At 41.6% G+C, this 22,847-nt stretch overlaps 1 protein-coding gene across 4 annotated transcripts in view; it reads left to right on the forward strand.

Moving 5' to 3' along the window:
• Parn (poly(A)-specific ribonuclease) overlaps window positions 1-22,847 on the forward strand; it is a 155,708-nt gene that overhangs the window by 17,703 nt on the left and 115,158 nt on the right. For all 4 annotated transcript variants that reach the window (XM_027424757.2, XM_027424759.2, XM_027424758.2 and 1 more), the window contains exons 13-18: window positions 3,160-3,237; window positions 11,382-11,425; window positions 12,853-12,895; window positions 14,405-14,480; window positions 16,517-16,627; window positions 17,197-17,266. In XM_027424757.2, coding sequence (XP_027280558.1) covers window positions 3,160-3,237; window positions 11,382-11,425; window positions 12,853-12,895; window positions 14,405-14,480; window positions 16,517-16,627; window positions 17,197-17,266 — 422 coding nt within the window. The remainder of the gene's footprint in view (window positions 1-3,159; window positions 3,238-11,381; window positions 11,426-12,852; window positions 12,896-14,404; window positions 14,481-16,516; window positions 16,628-17,196; window positions 17,267-22,847) is intronic.

The following is a 22,847-nucleotide window of genomic DNA, read 5'->3' on the forward strand; positions in this document are numbered from 1 at the left end:
AAATGTGCTGGCTGCTTGTGTATATATGCTAGAGAATTCTGTGGTAGACATCTTTCCTTGGTCCTTTGTGAAGGCATCCATCTTTTGCATGGGTAAGCGAGGTTGTGCTCTTGCTTGGACAGTGGATCACCTGGATCTAAGACTCTTCTCCTTGGGTGATTGGATCTGGCAGAAGGAGTTGTCTTGTCCTTAGATGCTTGGCCATCGATACCCAGGTCTGTCAATATGGCAGTGGAGAGGAGGCACACCATGTCCTCATTTGGGGATAGCACAAATGATAGAGCCTTCTAAAAAAAGATAATAGCCATGAGGAACTTGTTACTGAAGAAGACAGCTAAACTGTTCTGAACACAGAACTGTGTGATCCTGGGAGGAGAGATCAGAGATTCTCTTCAGCAGCTGCTAAGATGGCAGGTACCTGGAGAAACAGTTTCTGGTTACACTTGGTACTGTGTGCACACTTAGCCAGCATGCTCGAGAAGTGTAATGATTCAGCTTTTCAGGGTTGAGGCAATTGTTCCCCTCGCACATGGAGAGATGTACATCTCTATTTGCTTAACTATATATAACTCCAAAAAAATACAGAAGACATTCATAGTACCTTTGAATACCTATGGTGCTCAGGCAGGTCTGGGGACTGGAAGATAACAGAGCTCTTCAAAACACTCAGCTTAATGAAAGGATCAAAATAAAACTTATGTTTCCTAGGACCTAGGACCTAGAGGAAATGGTGAGAAAAAAATTAAAGTTACATCATTAAAATATTTCTTATTTCTTTTTTCTTTTTTTTTGAGGGGGTTTCTCTGTGTAGCCCTGGCTGTCCTGGAACTTGCTCTGTAGACCAGGCTCTCCTTGAACTCACTCTGTAGACCAGGCTGGCCAGTGTCAAAGATTACAGACATTCACCACCATTTTTATTTTTTGTTTTAAGATTTATTTTTATTTCTATTTCTCCAAGTCTTTTCTTCCCAGATTTTCACCTGGATTCATTTACCACACAATTAGGTTCATTTATTAGTGTGTCTACCACATAGTGCTTGGCGTTTAATAACATTGCATAGGGACTCAAAATGCACACAGATACTGATCCAAAAAAAAAAAAAAAAAAAAAAAGTACAGCTTGTTAGATTTGGGATATTTTATATAAGGTTAATTTTGCCAAAGAATTAAGTTGAGCTCTGAGTTTGACATGTCACATGGAGAACAATTGGAACTTTGTCCAAAGCTCCACTGTAGTGCTTGATGCTTTATGTTCAGAATGTAGTTGTCTAGCCAAGACTACATGGTGAGACCCTGTGTCAAACAAAACAAAATACCCTTCTTTTTTTTTTTTTTCAGAAGTACATTCTTTTTATTTCTTTAGATGTGCACATACAGACACATACAAGAAATTTTACATTTCCTAAGATGACTCTTCATTTCTTCTACTTGTATTAAACTAAAGTTCATAAAGAAATACTGAAGGACTGTTTCAAGAAAAATCTTATCTTCAGTAACCTCAGCAATGGAGGGTGAGAGGTCGCAGTCCCCTCCCCATGAGACCTTTATATTTATGCTCCTTGTCCACTAATGATCGGCTTCACAGCCTCCTGGTGAACTCGCATCATTAATTAGCTCAATATCATCTTGTCCAAGAAATGCCATTCGTTCTTCTCTGCTTTCCCTTTATTGGCGGTAAAGTTTGTAAGCAATTGCTGCACTTGCTGGGATTCTAAGTACCAGGGCTAATTTTTGAATATTGGACAGGCTTGTTCATGAAGTGGCCATTTTCTGGGGTATTCTCTTGTCAGGAGTCAAGTGCCTTTGCCTTGCACCTTACTGTCCCCTCTGCCTGGTCTCTACCAGGGCCCAGCAGCCAACCAGGCAGCTATTTTACAGATGCTTGCCATGCCCCGGAGGCACGTCCACACCAATCAATGCCTGTCTTGAAGTCTGACAATGTGCACCCACGCAGCAGCCAATCCTTGCACCGGCAGCCTTGAGTGATGGATCAGGGGTTTCTAAGGCCAGTCTTGAATATAGACCACAAGGAACCTGTCTGACCTACAGATAAACCCTGGTGATCAGCAGGAACTCCAGTCTTCAACAGATCGATGCTGCTGTTTTTCATACCCTTCTTTTTTAGAATTTATTTATTTTTATCTTATGTGCATTGGTGTTCTGCCATGTGTGTTGGGTCCCCTGGAACTGGAGTTACAGATGGTTGTGAGCTGCCATGTGGGTGCTGGGACAGATTTCTACCCTGACCCCCTGCAGTACCCGCTCAATTATGTGCATGTGTGTGCTTGCGTGCATACACACAGACCAATAATAGTACATTTTAAAAAAGAAGAGCAATGACATGCCCTGACCCATTGAACTATAATATAGGTAATGTAGGAAATGAAAGTTTGTTGAGTTTAATACAATTAGGAATTAGTTACTTTACATTTTATAGCATTGCTATAAATATACCTTTAAAAATAAGTAGGCTGTTTTAAAGATGTTTTAAAAGTCTTAAATATAATATATTTGAAGTTTTGTTCACAGCTTTTGATAAGTCTGAGTTCTCAGAATTTCAGGTTTTATTGTTTAAAAGTGCTTCAGCCAAACTTGCTACTTCAAGCCAGGCACCATGTGTGCTATGTCCCCATCCTCTCAGGGAGGCTGAGGCAGGAGAATTGATGTAGCCCAGAAGTTCAGGGGCAGCCTGGGCAAGATTTGTCTTAAAAAACAAAACTACTGGGAAATGATGGCTCATACCTTTAATCCCAGCACTCTGGAGGCAGAGGCAGGCAGATCTCCGTGAGTTCAAGGTCAGTCTGGTCTACAGAGTGAATTCCAGGACAGGACCCAAAGTTACATAGAGAAACCCTGTCTCGAAAAACAAAACAAACAAACAAAAAACTAAAACCGAAAATGAAAAATTACATCAAATTCTTAAATGACAAGATTAATAAAACTAAGAAAAATGGAGAAATCACTAAGAATGGACACAGTGGGTATGTATACCTGTAATCTCAGCCTTTGAGGGGCTGAGACAGGAAGGGAATAAGTTTGATGCCTGTGCGGGTTACCTAGTGAGCAGGAGGCTCACCTGTCTCTGTCATGAGACTGTCTCATCCTACTTGTAAGCCCTGATGCAATTTTGACATGCTTTTCCTAACTTTGTCTTCCCAGAGGAAGCTGGTTGTTGGACACAATATGCTCTTGGATGTCATGCACACAATTCACCAGTTCTATTGCCCTCTGCCTGCAGTAAGTGGCCCCAGTGTTGACACATCCCTGTCTTTCAACTATGACTGTGTTCTCTGCCTGGGTTGCAATTCCTCATTTCCTCATATGTTGCATGCCCCCAGGAATGACCTTAGTTGGTTTCCTGTACTTTTCTTTTCTTTTGTAAAGATTTATTATTTTATGCATATAAGTGTTTTGTCTGCATGTATGTGTGCCATGTGTATCCTGGCACCCAAGGAAGTCTAAAGAGGGCACCTTAGGACCGGAGTGACACAAGGTTCGGAGCTGTGAGGTGTGTGCCAGGTCTTCAGAAAGAGTAGCACCTGCTGCTAGTCATTGAACCATCTCTCTAGCACCTCAGATTTCATATTAAAAATATTTTCTAGGGACCTGGCAAGATAGTTCAAAACTTAGCTGCTGAACTAAGTTTCCAGCCTTGCCTGTGCTGTTTTGATAGGCTGTGTACATGAGCTGTTTCAGCAGTTTGATAGCTGTCAGTATTGCTGGAGCAAAGTTAAATATTTATTTTCTTCATTGATATTGGTGTGTTTGTTCATTTCCTACTGCAGAGAGGATAGGCTGTAGGTAGCTCTGAAACTAAACTTAGGAGAGCTGGAAAAAAATTGGTGTCACATGATTGCCTCCTGCTGAGCACCCTGAGGGACTTTGATGGTATTTCTATACTTGGAGCCAGGTCTTTTGAGTCATTATCACACATCTCCAGTCTGCTGTTATAACCCTGAGATGGCTATGTTGGATAATATCTGACTTAAGAAAAAAATTAGGTGATGGCCCAAATTTGAGTTGTGTGACCATAGTTTGCCATCTGTGTGTATTAGTCTCAAGAGAAACAAAACTGATAATATATCTATATCTATCTATCTATCTATCTATCTATCTATCTATCTATCTATCTCTATATATGGGATTTATTAGAATGGCTTACAGGTTGTGGTCCAGCTAGTCCAACAATTTCTGTCTAGTAATGGAAAGTCCAAGAATCCAGTAGTTCAGTACATGAGGCTGGATGTCCCAGCTGGTCTTCAATATACAATGGAATCCTGAAGAAATAGGCTCTAATGCTAGTGAAGGAATGAACTTGCCAGGAAGAGCAAAAGTAGCCAGTAAAGAGAGCACAGCTTCCTTCTTCCATGTTCTTTATATAGGCTGCCAGTAGAAATTATGGCTCAGGTTAGAGGCAGGTGGATCTCTGAGTTGGAGACCAGCCTGGTCTACAAGAGCTAGTTCCAGGACAGCCTCCAAAGCCACAGAGAAACCCTGTCTCAAAAAACCAAGAAAAAAAAAAAAAACTGGATTAAAGGTTTATCCTCAAAGAGCCTTATTTTCTGGGTATGGTTGTCTACACCTTTAATCCCAGCACTTGGGAGGTAGAGGCAGGCAAATCTCTGTGAGTTCCAGGGCAGCCAGGGCTACACAGAGAAACCCTGTCTCAAAAAAAAAAAAAAAAAAAAAAAAAAAAAAAAAACCAGACTAGAAGTGAGTCTTTCCACTTTTAATGACTTAATTAAGGAAAAAAAAAAAAAAAACCCTCACAGAATGTGCCCAAGGTTTTAGTTAATTCCAGATGTAGTCAAGTTGACAACCAAGAATAGCCATCACACCATGGTTTATTTTTATTTACTTAAAAAACTTTATTTTAGGGCTGTCAAGGTGTCTCAGTGGTTAAGTGTACTTGCTTTTTCGATGGACCCAGGTTTGGTTCCTAACACCCACACTGGATAGCCCACAGCTGCTTGTAACTCCAGCTCCAGGGGATCTGATGCCTTCTGACCTGCAAGAGCACCTGCAAAAATGTAGTGCCCATAAACTCACCCACACACAGACATATAAATAAACAAATAATTTTTAAAGTGTCTGAGCATTTTACCTGCACGTATGTATGCCCGATGTGACAGAAGCCAGTGAAGGTTGTTGGATCCCCGGAAACTAGAGGTACAGATATTTGCCAGCCATTGTGGATGCTGAGAATGGAACCTGTCCTCTGAAAGACCAGCAAGTGTTCTTTTTTTCCTTTTTTTAAAAAATTAATTTTTATTTCTTACATTCCAATCCCAATTTCTCCTCCACCCACTCCCCCCACTTTCCCCTCCCTCTCATCTGCTCCATGGAGAGGGTAAGGCCTCCTTTAGGAAGTCTAGTAAGTCTGTCCCATCATCTAGTTGAGGCAGGATGAAGGCACCTCTCCACTCCCACACCCCTGTGTCTAGGCTGGGCAAGGTATGTCTCCATATAGAATGGGCTCCACTAAGTCAGTTTGTGCATTAGTGTTAGATCTTGGACCCACTGCCAGTAGCCTCATATATTGTCCCAGTCACACCATTGTTGCCTATATTAAGGGAGTCTAGTTTAGTGCTATTCAGGTTCCCCATTTATCAGACCTGAGTCAGTGATCTCTCACTAGCTTGGGTCAGCTGATTCTGTCATGGTCTTGACTCCTTTGTTTATATTATCGCTCCTCCCTCACTTCGATTGTCATTGTTTCATTCCACTGAGTAGTACTCCATTGTGTAAATATACCACATTTTCTTCATCCGCTCTTCAGTTGAGGGGCATCTAGGTTGTTTCCAAGATTTGGCTATTACAAATAGTGTTGCTATGAACATAGTTGAGCAAATGCCCTTGTGTTGTGAATATGCCCAACAGTGGTATTACAGGGTCTTGAGTTAGGCTGATCATCCCTAATTTTCTGAGAAATGGCCATACTGATTTCCACAGTGGCTGTACAAGTTTGCACTCCCACCAATGGAAGAATGTTCCCCTTTCTCCACAACCTCCCCAGCATAAGCTGTCATTGGTGGTTTTGATCTTAGCTATTCTGATCCGTGTAAGATTCATCTTACATATCTCAGAGTGGTTTTGATTTGCATTTCCCTGATGACTAAGGATGCTGAGCCTTTCCTTAAGCATCTTTCTGCCATTTGAGATTATTCTGTTGAGAATTCTCTATTCCCCATTTTTAAAATTGGATTATTTGGTAGTTTGATGTCTAGTTTCTTGAGTTCTCTGTATATTTTGGAGATCATCCCTTGGTTAGATGTGGGGTTGGTGAAGATCTTCCGTTCTGTAGGGAACTGTTTTGTCTTGTTGACTGTGTTCTTTGTGTTACAGAAGCTTCCCAGTTTCAGGAGGTCCCATTTATTAATTGTTGCTCTCAGAGTCTGTGCTACGGGTATTCTATTTAGGAAGTGATCTCCTGTGCCTATGCTTTCAAATGCATTTCCCACTTTCTCTTCTATGAGGTTCAATGTGGATGAATTTATATTGAGGTCTTTGATCCATTTGGACTTGAGTTTTGTGCATGGCAATAGATATGGATTAATTTTCAGCAAATATTCTTAACCAGGAGCTATCTCTCCAGCCCCTTATTATGTAGCCCATACTGGTTTTGAACTCTTAAGCCCAAGTGCTAGGATCACAGTCTGCTCCCCATCTCCTGGTCTAGCCCCTGCTTTGAATTGCTTGAAGATGGACTCCTGTTTTGTTGCTTGTTAGTGATCGACCAGCAGTCAATAGGGCAAGGTTTTCTTTATTCGGATACATCAGCCAAGCACAAGCCAAAGCAAGGAGGAGGGAGCTGGGACCGGGGCCAGCAGAAGGAGAGAAGAGAGCGTCCACGTGGTCCCTTCTATTCTATGTCACTTTAGACTTCCCCTCTCCCTGCCCTCATGGGCGTGTTCTGGCACACCTGTCCGGGTTACCTGGGGCGGGGCTAGAGTGTCTCCCTACAGTTGCTTCTTGGAATTTTTGGCTCTTGAATAAGAATTTGGTCTCATTTACATGTCTGCAACCTCTCTTGATGTTTCCTATGTCACATTGCCCCATCAGTCCCTTGATAATCTTCTGGAAGAGGGCAATGTACTCAACCACTTGCACAGTGGGTCTTTTGGTCCCTTGTCCTAGGGCTTTGGTCTTAAGGTTGCCACCACTTCCATGACAACACCATTATCCTGTAGGATGCAAGGGTTCCAGCACAAGTGATGATCAGACATTTGAATTTTCTATCTAAAGAGCTAACGGTTGTTTTTAGTCATTCATTTCTCACTGGCCAGGGAGATCATTGGAGCAACTCCTTTCCTCACTATAAAGTGATGATGTTATCAAGAAGACTGAGGGAGCATATTTAACGTTGTGCTTCTTGGCATTCTGAATACCAAACAGGCAGGCACATGGAAAGCATCAAATATTGACTGAACAGATGAGTGTCTTCTAGCTGTGTGGCTCTCTTCATACTGACCTGCCCAAAATTCCCAAATAACCCCACATTCTTTGTCTGCATATAGTTGACTCTATGGAGCTGGATCTGTTTACGTAATCAGTCCTCTCTGAGGCTCCATGTTCCCGGCTGGGCCGATGTGTTTCCTAAACACATTGTGTCCCGGTAGGCCTGTGGTGTGGGTGCATGATTACTTCTGCCTGCTTTACTGTATAGCTTTCCTGCCATGCAGTTCTTCTCTGCCTGCTGCCTTGCTAGAATCCGACAGTTCTATGGCCAACGCTCCAGGGTTTTGGTGCCTCCATGCTGCCTATGGTTTGTTCTGCATTACATGGCACAACTAATTCTAGATGATTAAATCTGAGGATTCACCCTGTGTGTGCCTGCTCAGAAAATGTGAACTTGAACTCCAATTAAGATTCTACCAGGAAGCAGGTGATTTGTATTACAGTGCAATTTTATCTCATCAAGGTACTTGGTGTGATCACACTCTTGCATACACAGGCAGGCAGGCAGGCACGCACGCACGCGCGCGCGCACACACACACACACACATACATACACACATACACACACACACACACACACCCTTCCCCCCCTGCATTATCAGAGAGAGAAAATTATTCTTTTATTCATCTATGAAAAAATGATGAGAGCAATGGGAGACAATCTACTGAAGATGATAGAACATTTATATTTGCTGGAGCCATGTTTAAGATGAAAAAAACATTTATTTTATTTTTTGTATGTGGGTGTTGTCTTAGTTAGAATTTCTATTGCTTTGGCAAAACACCATGACCAAAAAGCAAGTTGGAAAGGAAAGGGTTTATTTGATTTACACTTCCATATTGCTATTCATCATCAAAGGAAGTCAGGGCAGGAACTCAAACACAGCGGGAACTTGAGGGCAGGAGCTGATGCAGACAGAGGTCATGTGAGGGGGTACTGCTTTATGACTTGCTCCCCATGGCTTGCTCAGCCTGCTTTCTTATAGAACCCAGGACACTAGCCCAGGGATAGTACCTCCCGCAATGGGCTGCCCCTCCCCATCAATCACTAATTAACAAAATGCCTTACAGCTGGATCTTATGGAGGCATTTCTCAATTGAGGTTCCCTCCTTTGAGATAACTCTAGCTTGTGTGTCAAGTTGACAGAAGACCAGCCAGCATAGGTTTTTTGCCTGTGTCTTAGACTCTGTTGTATTGCTCTGAAGAGACACTATGACCAAGGCAACTCTTAGAAAAGAAAGCATTTAATTAGGGGCTTGCTTACAGTTTCAGACAGTGAGTTCATGATCATCATGGTGAGAAGCTACATCCTGATCTGCAGGCAGAGAGAGAGAGACAGAGACAGAGAGATGGAGACAGAGCTTGGCATAGACTTTTGAAAACTCAAAACCCAGTGACACGCCTCCACCAAGTCCACCTTCTATTCCTTCTCAAACAGTTCCACTAACTGTGGACCAAATGTTCAAATATATGAACCTGTGAGGGTCATTCTCATTCAAGCACTTGAATGCCTGTTACCCTCAAAATCCAGAAGAGGGCATTGGATCCCCTAGGACTGGATTTACAGGCAGTTCTGAGCTTCCATGTCTGTTTTGGGAATTGTACCCCAGCCTTCTGGAAGAGCAGCCAGTTTTCTTAGCTGACCCACCTCTAGCTCCTGGCAACATATTTTTAAAATGTAAATATAAAGCTATTCACAGTAGCGCATCTGTAATCCAGAATCTCTGACACAGGATGGGAGGTGGAGGAAGGCAAATCCCTGGAAGCTTGTGGTTGAGACAGCCTGGCATATAGTGAACAAGAGACTCTGGCTCAGATGTGTTGGAGGAAGAAGGCTGACATCAGAGATTGCTTTAACTTTCACACATGCATCGAGGCAGGCTTGTGCTCACACTGTATATACACATATTACACACGCGTGCACACACATACACATGCCAAGATAAAAATAAAGAGTCCATGTCTTGGCGTTTAGGGGAGAGTTTTTTATGGGGCCTTTTGCTGCTTGAACATGACCTTGTAGGTGTTGGCTCAGAATTCTGTGTTGGCCCTGGAGGTGGCCATTATTCTACTTTGCTTTTGTTTGTAAAACTTTTTTAGTGGTGTTGAATGATTAACAATGGTCATTAGGGCATTTTTTGTTTGACTTAGCCTTGTTCATATTTTGTGCACTGATAAAAAGGACAGCCATTGAGAAGCTGGTGTGTATTTCAAGCTAAATACAGTCTGTGTTTATGGGCTTGAGAAGCTAATTGGAAATGGCAGCTTGCTGTGAAGCATGAATGACTTTGAAAAGAAGTGTGATTTACACAGGGAGAGGAGTGTTACTACCCAGGCTAGCATGGCAATTATGGATGTAAAGAAACTAATTCAAAACTAAAGTACTCTCATTTCTGCTCTAGAATTCCTGATCAAAGGAAATTAAATAGTCTAATTTAGATATTGTCAGTGCCACGTTAACAATTTCCTTAGTACTTAGAGCAGGAATCATGCATGTTGAAAGGTCTGTGTGTTTATGGCCATTTTAACTAACAACCAGAGATGGGCTCAGAGATATAAACTGCTTTACAGTGTAACCATTCCCATATCAGTCACAGTAGTGACACTCGCTAGTGTCACTATTAGGATAAGTCTGTGCCCTTGGGTACAACAATCTCTCTAGTCAGCAGTATTTTATATGTGACAGAACCACTCTCTCGTTAGTTCAGCTATAGAGTCTTTAGGCTACGAAATTACTTTTCTACGTATCATAATTCCCAGTGAGAAATGGAAGATATTCCTAAATTCATTATTTATTTATTTTTTAGCACATTAAAATTCTAATTTTGTTTATTCTCTTGTGTATATATGTGTGTTGCTGAGGTGTGCCTATGGAGGTCAGACACAACTGTGGGAGTTGGTTCCCTTCTCTACTATATGGGCCTTTGATCAAATTCTGGTTGTCAATCTTGGCATCTGGTACCTATAACCTGCCAAGCCATCTTACTGTCCTATTTTTTCTTAATTAAAATTTTGTGTATGTCTTTGCATATGTGGCAGTCAGAGGACAACTTAGAAAAGTCAGACTTCTATTGTGTAAGCCCTGGCATTGAACTTAGATTGTCAGTTTTGACAGCAGGTGCCAAGCCTGGCTCAGGTTTTATTTAAAAAAATAATGCGTTTGTTTTAAGGTTTATTTATTTCAATTTTTCTTTTTTTTTGGTTTTTTGAGACAGGGTTTCTCTGTGTAGCTTTGGAGCCTATCCTGGCACTCGCTCTGGAGACCAGGCTGGCCTTGAACTCACAGAGATCCGCCTGCCTTTGCCTCCCAAGTGCTGGTATCAAAGGTGTGCGCCACCAACGCCCGGCTATTTATTTTATTTTATGTGTATGAATGTCTTGCCTTCATATATGTGTGTGTTCCACTCGTGTGCCTAGTGCCTGAGGAGGTCAGAGTAGGGCATTAAATCTCCTGAAATAGAGTTATGGGTGTTTGTAAGCCACTGTGTTTGTTAGAGGACCTAGTCTGGGTCCTCTGCTGCAAGAACAAGTGCTCTTCACCTCTGAGTCATCTCTCCAGCTCCTAAGAAATAATTCTTTTTTTTTTTTTTTTTTTTTTTTTTTTTTTTGGTTTTTTTGAGACAGGGTTTCTCTGTGTAGCTTTGGAGCCTATCCTGCACTCTCTCTGGAGACCAGGCTGGCCTTGAACTCACAGAGATCCGCCTGCCTCTGCCTCCCGAGTGCTGGGATTAAAGGCGTGCGCCACCAACACCCAAGAAATAATTCTTAATTAGAAGTAGATTTGCTCTTTAGCTTGAGGCCCATGTGAGGCATGACAGTTAATATTTGAGAAAATAGTGAGAGCTGGAGCTGCCCATAGGTGTGTTTAACAATACTCTGGTCTTCTAGAAAGACAGTAACAGGTCATCCTTTTGCTTTTTAGGACCTGAATGAGTTTAAGGAAATGACAATATGTGTCTTCCCCAGGTAAGCTGCCTTCAAGAGCACCCTGATATTTGAGATACTCACCGAGGTATATGCAACAAAAGTAGGCAGTTCTACAAGCTGGGAAGGTATTTAACGGATTGGACATTGTCAACTTTGCCATAGTTGACTGTTTAAATGTATGAATAGTGTGATCATCCATTAAAGAGCAGATTCTAACTTAGAGTGAAAGTGGAAAGTAGCTAATGCTACTTTTTCCTGTCCTGCATCCTGCTATCTGAAGGACTGGTGAAGGGTCCTAGCACAGGTCTGGCCATTCACACATGTGGGATGTACCTTTTTAATTGTTGATGTGTCCCAACTAAGAGTACTGTCTTCTTGGTTAAGAATTGTATGGCTAGAGACACTTTCACTCCCTGTAACTTCATTGGTGCCAGTATTATTAGTGTTTTCCATAGTCAGCATTGCATTGCATGCTAATTTGACTATGCCATATGTCACGTGTGTGATCAACCACATGTCAGATGCATGGAGCCTATATGGTAAGACATTTTTAGATCTTTTTAAGAAGGGCAAGTGAGGGTAGCCAACTAGTCATACTTTCATCTGGGCTATTGCTGTCCTAGCCACAGTGTTTATGTTTATTTGGAACTAGATTTAGATAGAGAGAATTTTTACGTGGTTAATGCCTTCTTTAGTATTTCTGGTCCCTGCAATAATAAAGTAGTTAAATGTTCTACTTTTTGTCATTTCTGTGATTACATACCTAAGAAGATCAAGCTCATGGGAGATAAAGTTTAGTATGGCTCACAGTTTGATGAGGGTACAGTCTGTCCTAATGGGAAGGGATGGTGGGCTCATGGAGTCAATGGGTGTGTGTGTGTGTGTGTGTGTGTGTGTGTGTGTGTGTGTGTGTGTAAACTTCCTCAAAGGCTTTGAGATGATTCCAAACCCAGTCAATTTAACAGTGGAACTTAGCTGGCACAGTACTAGCAAGAAACTTCCCGGTGCAGATTTTGTCCCCATAAGAGTTCAGATTGTATAAACCAGGTGGTAGCAGTGGGTGGTGGCCGTTTTGGGAGGGCAGACCCTGTAGAAGAGAAAACATGCAGTGTTACCTCACGTTCAAGATGGATGCTATCCTCATTCTTCCAGGTACAGGCATAGAGCCTGTTCCTTTGGCAAGTATATGGCCATACCCACAGCTGTCTGATGAGTGAGGCCAGCACATGGGACTGTGTGCTTAGGCTCATCAACCACATTGCCACTAGGGTCACACTGCCCAATGTATGCTTCATCTGTCCACGTCTAAGATTTATGAACTAAGTGTTTTTTAAGTATACCATATATGAAGTGTATGTTATCTATGTCTTTTCTTTATGAAACATAAGTATTTTTGTATTTTAACAAAGTACATTTTAAATATTGATAGATTGTATTTATCTTATTAAAATTTATTTTGTTTACAGACTCTTGGATACTAAGTTAATGGCCAGCACACAGCCTTTTAAGGTATTATTTAGATCTGAACTGCCATGCATAAGATATTGTATTTGTTTGAGCACAGTCTTGGTATGCCTGGGCTTGCCTTTAACTCACCCTGTAGCTCAAAGTAGTAATTGAATTCCTGATCCTCCTTACCTCTGCCTCCCATGTGCCACCATACTCTATGTGAAACTTTTTTGCATTAACACTAATAAATTTGGAATTCTGTTCTATTTAAATGTTATTTCAAACACATTAAAAAATAAGAAAGGGGGCTGGAGAGAGGGCTCAGAGTTTAAGAGCACTGCCTGCTCTTCCAGAGGTCCTGAGTTCAATTCCCAGCAACTATATGATGGCTCACAACTATCTTTAATAAGGTCTGGTGCCCTTTTCTGGCCTACATGCAGACAGAACACTGTATACATCATAAATAAGCAAATCTTTTTAAAAAACATAAGAAAGGAAGAAGAGAGAAATCGGAAAAATTCAGAAATAAATATATCGAAATGTGAAGTTATCTTCATTTTTCTCTGTTTTTGAATGTAAGTTTTTAAATGTTAAAATACATATTTTTTTAAAATTTATTTTTATTTCTTTAGGTACAGGCTTACTTTTTAGCTAAAGCTAGTCTTCCCTCTGTCAGCTTCTCCAGGGCTGGGATGACAAGTGTGTACCACCACACTAGCTATAATTTTTTTATATGCATGTATGTATGTTTTGTTTTTTTTTGTTGTTGTTGTTGTTTTTTTTTTTTTTTTTTGAGAAAGGGTTTCTCTGTGTAGCCCTGGCTGTTCTGGAACTTGCTTTGTAGCCCAGACTGGCCTTGAACTCATAGAGATCCTTCTGCTCTGCCTCCTGAGTGCTGGGATTAAAGTGGTGCACCATTACACCCGACCTGTATTTTACGTTTTTTGTCTTTTCTCTACCTGCCTCCTTATTTGACCTATTTGGACATATTTCCTAATACAGGTAATCTAAGTTAATGATGATGATTTACATGCTTGTGAGGGGCTTTCTGCACCCTTTGGAGCAGTATGGTGAGACAGTGTGCCTTCCGGTGCTGTGTCCCTGCCAGCAGTCCTAGAAATTAGGAACTTTCTGAACCTTTGAGAAGTGCACTAGGACAGTTCCTGCCAAAGTTGTGTTATCCCTCCACACCCCCAGCAAACCTGGAAGCTTGTTTTTTTGCCCCCTTCCACTTTTTTTTCCCCCTGGTTTTGCTTTAGTAACCAGGTTGGCCTTCCACTCTTCCTCCTGTTGCCTCAGCTTCCCAAGTAGCTGGTTACAGGTGAGCACCACTATGCCTGCCTACATCGGTAGGTTTTAACATGGTGTCATTATTCCTGTCAGTACAGTGAACCTTGATCTTGCTGGTGCGCTTTACTTTCATGTAGAATAAACAATGGCTTCTGTTCCTTTTAAGGTCACAAGAGGGCAGTATAGGATGCTTTTTTGTTTCTGTGTACTCTGAAGTGGCTGTCCTTAATCTCTTGCTCCGAGATGAAATGTCCTAATTCTCCACCTCCTGCCTTGCAGGATATCATTAACAACACATCCCTTGCAGAGTTGGAAAAGCGGTTAAAAGAGACACCGTTTGACCCTCCTAAAGTTGGTAAGAATATTAACTCTGGAAACCTTCAAACTTTGGAAATTACCGATAAGTTCTATCAAAAATGTGAACGTCTCTGAAACCATATTGTGTTACTTGTAGACTTTGCCTGGGTTAGGAAGATCCATGCCTGTGCTGAATGGCTGTTCCCTGAATAAAGATGGTCTCCTAATTCCATGTCTAGCTACATTTGTATCAAGTTAGTAGAGTTGGGTGGGGATTCACTGAGAAGTTTCAAGGCTTTTAATTCCTAATGCTTGGAGTTTTCTCAAAACTTGATGTGTCTTTTCATACGGTTCATTGTTTTAGCAAAACAGAGCCGGTCAAAAACATCTCCTGTCGCAGAAAACCCAAGAGCTGGGTTACTGCTGAGATGAGAGTACACCTCTTTGTCCTCAGAGCTAGTTTGAACCAGAGAAACAGTATCATTGAGGAAAGCCAGAAGTCAGGAGGAACTCTTGGTTATCAGATGGGTCGTGTGGATATGTGTGGCCTCTACCGCGTGTGTTTTGGGGCACTGTGTCCTTGATCCTGCCATCCTCATTGTGCTGCTGACAAGTAGTTAAAAAACCGCTAAAGCCACTGATAATAGCACTAATGATTCAGAAATTGGTGATGGGAGATATTAGGGTGGGCAGAGTCATAGGTACTTGCTTCCCTTCTGGGTCATAGTCCATGAAAGAAGTACGAAGATGTAGGGCAGATAGAGGGAAGGAAAGCCATGCCCTGTGCATAAACAGATTTGGCGAGTATGAGCTTCAGCAGGTGGTATTGAGGATTTTACTTTAGTGCTATAGTGTTAAAAGGCTTTCTTAGGAAGTGTCAAGTCCAACATTTAGTTCAAAAGGAAGTTAAAAAGTTCTTTCATAGAGAGCATTGTATTGGTATGAAAACGGCTTCAGCCATTCCATTCAGCAGTTTTGCTCATGCTTCTGATGAAACAGTGACCTTTTAAAATTCATTTTCAGGTTGATTCCAGGAAATAATTTCTTATGAGTAAGAACGGTATCTTATCCTATTATTTTCATATTTCTCTGGTAGAGAATTTACTCAAAAGCAGATGACTGTTTCACAGTCTCTTAGCACCTGTGTGTATCAGCACGACTAAGCATTATCTTATAAAATGGTTTTTGTAGGGCAGTGTTACATCACGTTCTCATCTATTCTGGGGGTAGAGTATCCTGTTGTCTTTAAATTGCTGAGCTTGGGAACAGTCAAGGGTCCTGCCAGTATTCAGTTGGACTCTTTCATTTTATGAGGACTACTTGGGATACTAATGGGTATGAACATATGACATGTGCCAAGCACTCGATAAAACCTTTAACAATACCATGCCATATGATGTCCCCAAAAAACGTTATGAGGGAAGGTTATCATCTCCTTTTTATAAAACTGGGGGCTTAGAGGTAAAGTGCCTTGCCCAGGGTCACATCATGCATGAGCGATGGAGTAGAGATTCAGATGGACACTCTGAATGACCTCAAAGTCCTCCTGGGTTTTTATTAGTTTATTGTTTATTTATTTATTTATTTTTAAAGACAGAGTCTTACTTTGTAGCCAAGGTTGAGCTAGAACTCACTATTTAGCCTAGACTAGCCTCAACTTGCTGTGGTTCTTCTGCCTCAGCTTCTCAAGTGCAGAGATTGTAGGTGTGACTGCCACGCCTAGCTTGGAGTTCTGCTTAGTGTGCTGTGTCCTACATGTATGGTAAGAGCCCCACAGTAGGAATTTCACAGGATGGGAAACACAAGATTGTAAATGTCTCCAGCCAGTATGGCTGAGGAGTCCTATAGACAGCTGAACCTTGGTAAGGCAACTGAGGCCTTTCTCTTGTCTAAACTGAAGTTCTCATTTTCAGGGACTTTGTTATCTCATATTGTAAGGTCTTGTGTGGACAGAACTGAGAAATAAGATAGTTTCTTTGTGTCTTCAGGCCACATCTGCATCTGTAACACAAAAGAGTGCAGTTTGGATTTGGCAGGACACCATGTTTACTAGTTTTCATGTTTGGTAATGCTTTTTTTTTCTTTTCTCTTTAGAAAGTGCAGAAGGCTTTCCAAGCTATGACACAGCTTCTGAGCAGCTGCATGAGGCAGGGTATGATGCTTACATCACAGGACTCTGCTTCATCTCCATGGCAAATTACCTAGGTATTTGAAATATGTTTCGTTTAACAGAGTGGGTCTCACTTGTTGTCTGTTAGCTCAGCCTGGTGTGACAAATTTCCAAAGACCATGCTTAGATAACAGACCCATGTTTCTCAGAGTTCTGGAGAGTAGGAAGCCCAGATCGAGGACCCCTCCCTGGACCCCAGCTTTCAGACAGTTGTCACTCACATGTCCTCACATAGTAGAGTGCTAGAGAGAGGAAGCACCCATGCTTCTTGTGAAGGAACCAGGTCTCCTGCTTGCCTCCCAAATAGCTCCTTTGTGGATACCTTTGCTTGGGGTTTGGCTTCCATGTGGGAGTGGGGAAGAAACGACGCATAGTCTGTGCATCAAAAGCACTGTCCTAGGATCCCTTATTGAAGCAGGAGGGTTTTGAGATGGGAGCTGGAGGAGATGAGGAGGTGACACACAGGAAGGGACTGCTGACACTTGCCATATAGGTGTGTGGACCAGAAGAGTAACTTTTACCCTCGATGAATGAACACACTTGTGTCTGAGCTCCTGTGCTTAGATCACAGTGATGTGTATAATGTCCTGCTTTTCTTCACTAGGTTCTTTACTCGGACCTCCAAAAGTGTGTGTGTCTGCCAGATCAAAACTCATTGAACCCTTTTTTAACAAGTAAGTAATCAGATGTTTACAACCCTGGTTCTCACACTGTAAACAAGCCCCATACCCTGGGAGACAGAGGACTAGGGTACATTTATATTAAATATTTCTCATCTTTAGTATCTCAGATGTTTTTTGAAAGTAGAAATTGACCTTTTGGAAAATAATTTCTTAAATATACTGGCTTAAAAAAGAAACTAAAGAGGCTGGGCATGGCACACCTTTAATCCCAGCACATGGGAGGCAGGGGCAGGGGCAGGTGGATCTCTGAGTTTGAGGCCAGCCTTGTCTACTGAGCAAGTTCCAGGACATCCAGGGCTATGCAGAGAAACCCTGTCTCAAAAACAAAAAAACTAAAGGAAACATTGTTAATGGCAGTGTATTTCTTCCAAAAAAATAAAAAAATGGTAGTTTTGGCATTTAAATGACCTTCAAGGGATGCTTGTGTTTGTAGCTAAACTCACCCCCTAGTGAACTTCATATGTGACATATTATTTATTTGTGTTTGCCTTATTAATGGAGTACATGCTATTTCTAAGAAAAAGTCTGATAAGTGGGTATACTAATTTATGACGTCTTGATTGTCATTGCATGCTCATTGGCTCTCTGCTTATCTCTTTTTCATTTTGTGGCTCTGGGTATTGAACCCATAGTCTCATGTATGCTTGGCAAATGTTCTACTGTTGATCTCATCTAGTAAAGGAAAAGCTTGTGCCTACGTTCTGCTTGTCATTAAGGAGTCATGCAGTTTCTGAAGAAGTCTTAAGTTCAGAGCATTTTTCAAGAACCTCAAAGATTGTTATTTCAGAGTGTGGTTTGTGCTTGCTTGGCAAGGTTGTGACTAAAGTTATGATATGATGTTTAGGCAGCCAAGTCTGGCTGTATGCTACAGCCTTTGTCTTGGCCTCAGCTCTCTTAAGAGTCGATAGCAGATTCTGTGTGAGCCAGACAGAACGAGGCAGCTCACATCCATCATTGTAAGAAATAGCTTTTTCAGTGTTAGTGGTTACATCATTTCCTTACATTATATGCAGTGCATTACAATTGTATTGTGGCTTTCCCAGGTAGGACACTATTTCCTTAGGGTATCTATATAAATGATAGTTCACAGTTCTGTGCTTAGTGTGCTGTAGAGACAGCTGCTGTTTCCAATATCTAGAATCCTACAGGATCTGAACTGGTATCTATCCTCTGAGCTAGTGAATTTCATTACACTGTGGCTTCCTTTATCTTATTCTTTTCTCACTCTCTTTTTTCTTCTATTATTATTGATTTTATGTGAGAGTGTTCCGCCTGCATGTATGTTTGTGCACCATGTGTGTACTTGATACCTATAGAGACCAGGAGAAGCAGTTAGATGCCCTGCAACTGAAGTTGCAGATAGTTGTGAGCTGCCATGTAGCTGCTGGGAACTGAACCTGGGTCCTCTGGAAAAGCAACCAGTGCTTTTAATCACCAAGTGATCTCTCCTGTCCTTCTTTCTGCTATTTTTGTTATTTTATTTGAAAGTTCAGAGGAAATGTGTATGAAGTTGATGGCCTTTTTCAAAAGTGGGCTAAATAATAGTATGATGTATACTGGAAATTAAGTTATATTTTTTGCACAGAAAATGAGTTGTGGTGTCTGAGTCTTTGGTGTCTGTCCAGTTCAATATGAGGGGGGATGGAGGGGTGGGGTGTCGTGGTCCGGCTTGTCTCAGCTTTAACCCACGACAGCCATGAGGTTCTACCTGAGTGGGGGTGTGTGAACCTGGAAGCTTCTTGGAACGCAAAGACGATAAAGACCAAACACAGGCATCTTGTCATCTTTAGAGAGCTCTCAGTTCCATGTTTTGGGACTAGAGCTATTTGTTTATTAGCCATCTTTTCTGGTGTCCCTTAACATCCTGCTAACACTACAAGGCAGCCATTTCTCTCTTGTTCTCTCTCTCCCCGCTCCCCTGCTTTGCTCCTAACCTTCTGCCCTAACTCCCATACCACCAGCACCTCCTCCCAGGTAAGGGCCTATTCAGATGCTTAGGCACATATAGATGCAAATAAGAGGCATATTACCCTCAGGCCAGGTAAACAGTTACAGCCTGGTGTTGATAAACAATACAATGGCGACTTAGAGTTCCCTGGTGCCATCGCTGTTTATGTGGCCAGGGCCTGGAACCCAGAATATTCCATAACAGGGATATTCGGTCCCCCACAGTTGGGAGTGGTGTTAAAAATCATTTATGTATTTTAGAGCAGTGTTTATCTTTGTAATTCTGGTGCCCCTGGTGACAATAAATGTGGTTTATGTTTTGATCATTAGTTACATTTTTATATACATGATATTACATTCACTGTTCTATGGTAGTTTTCAAACAGGAAATGTTTAGTTTCTGCAGATATTTGAAGCAGCAGTTCTATAATTCCTTACAAAGTCAGGTGTGATGGTACAGACTGGGTCAGGTGGAGACAGCCATCTAGTTTCTGAGTCACACATGAGCCAGACAGAATAGTGCAGAACAACCTGTTCAAGAGCTTTTTTGCAAGAATGTATTGCAAATTCAGTGCAGCCTTTTGATTTAGAAAAGCCTGACAGAGCTAGTTGTGATACATACCTGTGATCCAGTACTCAGGAGACTGAGTATGAGGCTAGATCTGGGCTGCTTAGTAAGTTCTCGGCCTGTCAAAGCTACAGTGTGAAACAATTCCCAACAAAAGCAGAAAGGAAAAGCTCAGCAGTAAATACATAAGGCCTCATTTAACAAGAGAACATCTGTCCTTTTAGAGTTGTTCTTTTTGAGGCACTAAAACCTAAATACATATCGAAACAGTGGACAAGGGTATAAGGTCAGGAATCCTCCTAGGATTCCCTTAAAAATTGACTTATGGTCTATTTTTCTTACCTTTGAAGAGAAAACACTGTGGTTTTCTTATTCTGTGCTATTGTGTCTTCTTGGTCCAACACAGCCATGTTTTCCTAGACATCTGCAGTGGGGACTGTTGCTACTGACATGTCTTCCTTTTAGCATTGACCTTGCTCTTACAGGTCTGATTTATCACACTGGACCTTGAGTGTTGTCATTTTTCAAGTTACCCTGTTTATAAACATCCAACATTGGCCTCCAACATTATTTCAATTAATGATGTTAGAATGACTTTTCTGAAGGTCAACGTATTTCATTCTTTTGAAACAGTGTCTCATATAGCCTCTGTCCTCAAACTCTGTGTAGCTAAAGAAGACCTTGAACTTCTAATCCTTGTATCTCCCTCTCCCAGGGCAATTAATTTTTATAGCAGTTTTTCTAAATGGAGCTTTACCACACCGGCATAAAATATGATGAACATCAAACTGCTCTCAAACACACAGCACAAATAGTATTTTGTTTTGCTTTCATCAGATTCCTGATTTAAAAGTAAAGTTTAAGAAAGGTTGTTGGCAAGATGGCTCAGTAGATAAAGGCATTTGGCACAGAAGCCTGGCAACCTGAGTTTGCTTCTTGGAACCCATACAAAGGTGGAATGAGAGAACCCACCTCACAAAGTTGTTTTCTGACTTCTACACACACACTGTAACATATGCACTCACATACCCACATGCACACATATGATAATTATACATAGAACTTTTTTAAAAGAAGAAAAAGATAAAACTTGAGCAGAAATAAATTCATATTTCCATTTAAAAATTTCTGTGCATTGTGTGTATGTGTGTGTATGCTCCTGCCCACTCACATTGGAGATTGAATCCTGTGTCTCATGTATGTTAAGCCTTACCACTGAGCTACACTGCCAGCTCACAAAGTCTGGTATGTCTGTGTATGTCAAAGAGTCAAAGAGAATTGAAGCATGGCAATGAGAAAGAATTTGGGGCTGCTCTTGACCTGCCACTGGCAGTGTTCTGCTTGTTTATGTGGGGACTCTGTGGTCAGGAACTGGTTTACTTTCTTTTATAACCTTGGTCTATTTTAATCAATGCATAGAAAGCCAGACAGAGAAGATACTTTGACCCAACCCTTTTAGGCTAGAACGAGATAAAAATACTCTCTGCTTTTACTTTTATTGAACTGTAGAAAACAAAGCCTGACTTTGCCTTATCTTTTATTAACAGCTATTTGTCTCTGCTAGGCACCTTGAAATCTCTTGCAGATAACCTTTTATGAAGGGTTAGGAAAGGAGAGGTTTCACTCATTGCCTCCCTGCATGTCTCCAAGAGGGATGCGGCAGTGGTAAAAGATAGGTGAGAGGTTTTACACTTCCAGTTTTAATGAAAACAGTGGAATGTTTGTTACCCTTTGAACATAGATTGGAGTGCAGAGGCTGCAAGTGTGAAAGAAGTGTCTTCTTTGCACGTCCTACTTCCAAGTGGTACAGGCTTTTGGTAACTCAGGAAGGTGGTGTTAGCCTAGTACCGGGAAGCACAAGCACTTTGAATTGGGACAGTTAAAGAAGTCCTGTTACTCAGATGACTGTAATCTGCAGTTATGGGAGGTTGTGACAGCATACTGAAGAGCCAAGTAGAGAGAGCCAAGACTCCCTATAATCTAGTCCCCCAAATAAAGCACAGTCATGTTTTGTTCCTTTCACCTATGGAAAGTGATCATGTTCTGGTGATTGATAGACCTGGTTGGTCGGTCCGTCTGTCTGTTCTTCCCTCCCTCCCTCCCTCCCTCCTCCCTTTCCTCCCTCCCTAATTGTTGCATGTGTGAGAGGGGGTACTGTGAGTGTGGGTTCTAGGGATTAAATTTAGGTTCTCAGGCTGGGTCATCTTGTTGGCCATCTTTCTGTCCCTGGGTTTTTCTTACAGTGTGTATGGCTCAAAATTTATCATCAAAGTAAATTTTTTAAGATACACACTGCCGCCTCCCCCCATTCTAGAACTTTTTTATCTCCTCAACAGAACTCCGTGACCCTCAGGTAGCAACTCTGCACTTTCTCTCCTTTTTCCTTCCTATTAGTATGACCTGTTTGTTTTTGAGCAATGCATTACTCCGGTGAGATTTTAAGGTGCTAAAACTATTGGCATTTTAGAAACACCAGGAGCATTACCTTTTGTAATTGTGTTATATATCATGATCCAATCTTCCAGTTGCATACATGTGTCTTTGTGGGACCACCTCTGCTAAGGTTGGCTTATAAGCAGTGCGTCAGGTGTGAAGGGGGAGAGCATTATTATCAGGGGGCATCTGCTGGAGTAGAATCATATTACCCAGATGGATCTTGTTATGTAGCCCAGGCTGGCCCTGAGTTTGTGATCTTCCTGCCTTGGCCTCTTGTTTGCACCTCTACATTTGGCTTTAACAGTGGTTTTGTATACTGTTCTTCATTTAGAGAAAAGATAGGTATGTCTTGGATACACTGAATTATTCTTGTTTTAAATCTGGTTTTAAGTACTAGTGCTTGTTTTTGTGGCTTCTTCAGGGAAGAAGTACGTCCCCCAAGTTGGTATAGTCTTGTCTAATTTCACCTTGCACTTTTGATTGCTCGAACACTTATTGGTGGGACTGTGGATAAAGGGCTTGCTGTGCACACATGAGGACCTGGATTTAGATTCCCATCACACACTTAAAAAGCTGGGTGTGGTGGTATATGCTTCTCCTTTCTGGAAAGCAGAGGCAGGA

The sequence above is a fragment of the Cricetulus griseus genome, chromosome 7 (genome assembly GCF_003668045.3).
Source record: "Cricetulus griseus strain 17A/GY chromosome 7, alternate assembly CriGri-PICRH-1.0, whole genome shotgun sequence".
NCBI lineage: Eukaryota > Metazoa > Chordata > Mammalia > Rodentia > Cricetidae > Cricetulus > Cricetulus griseus.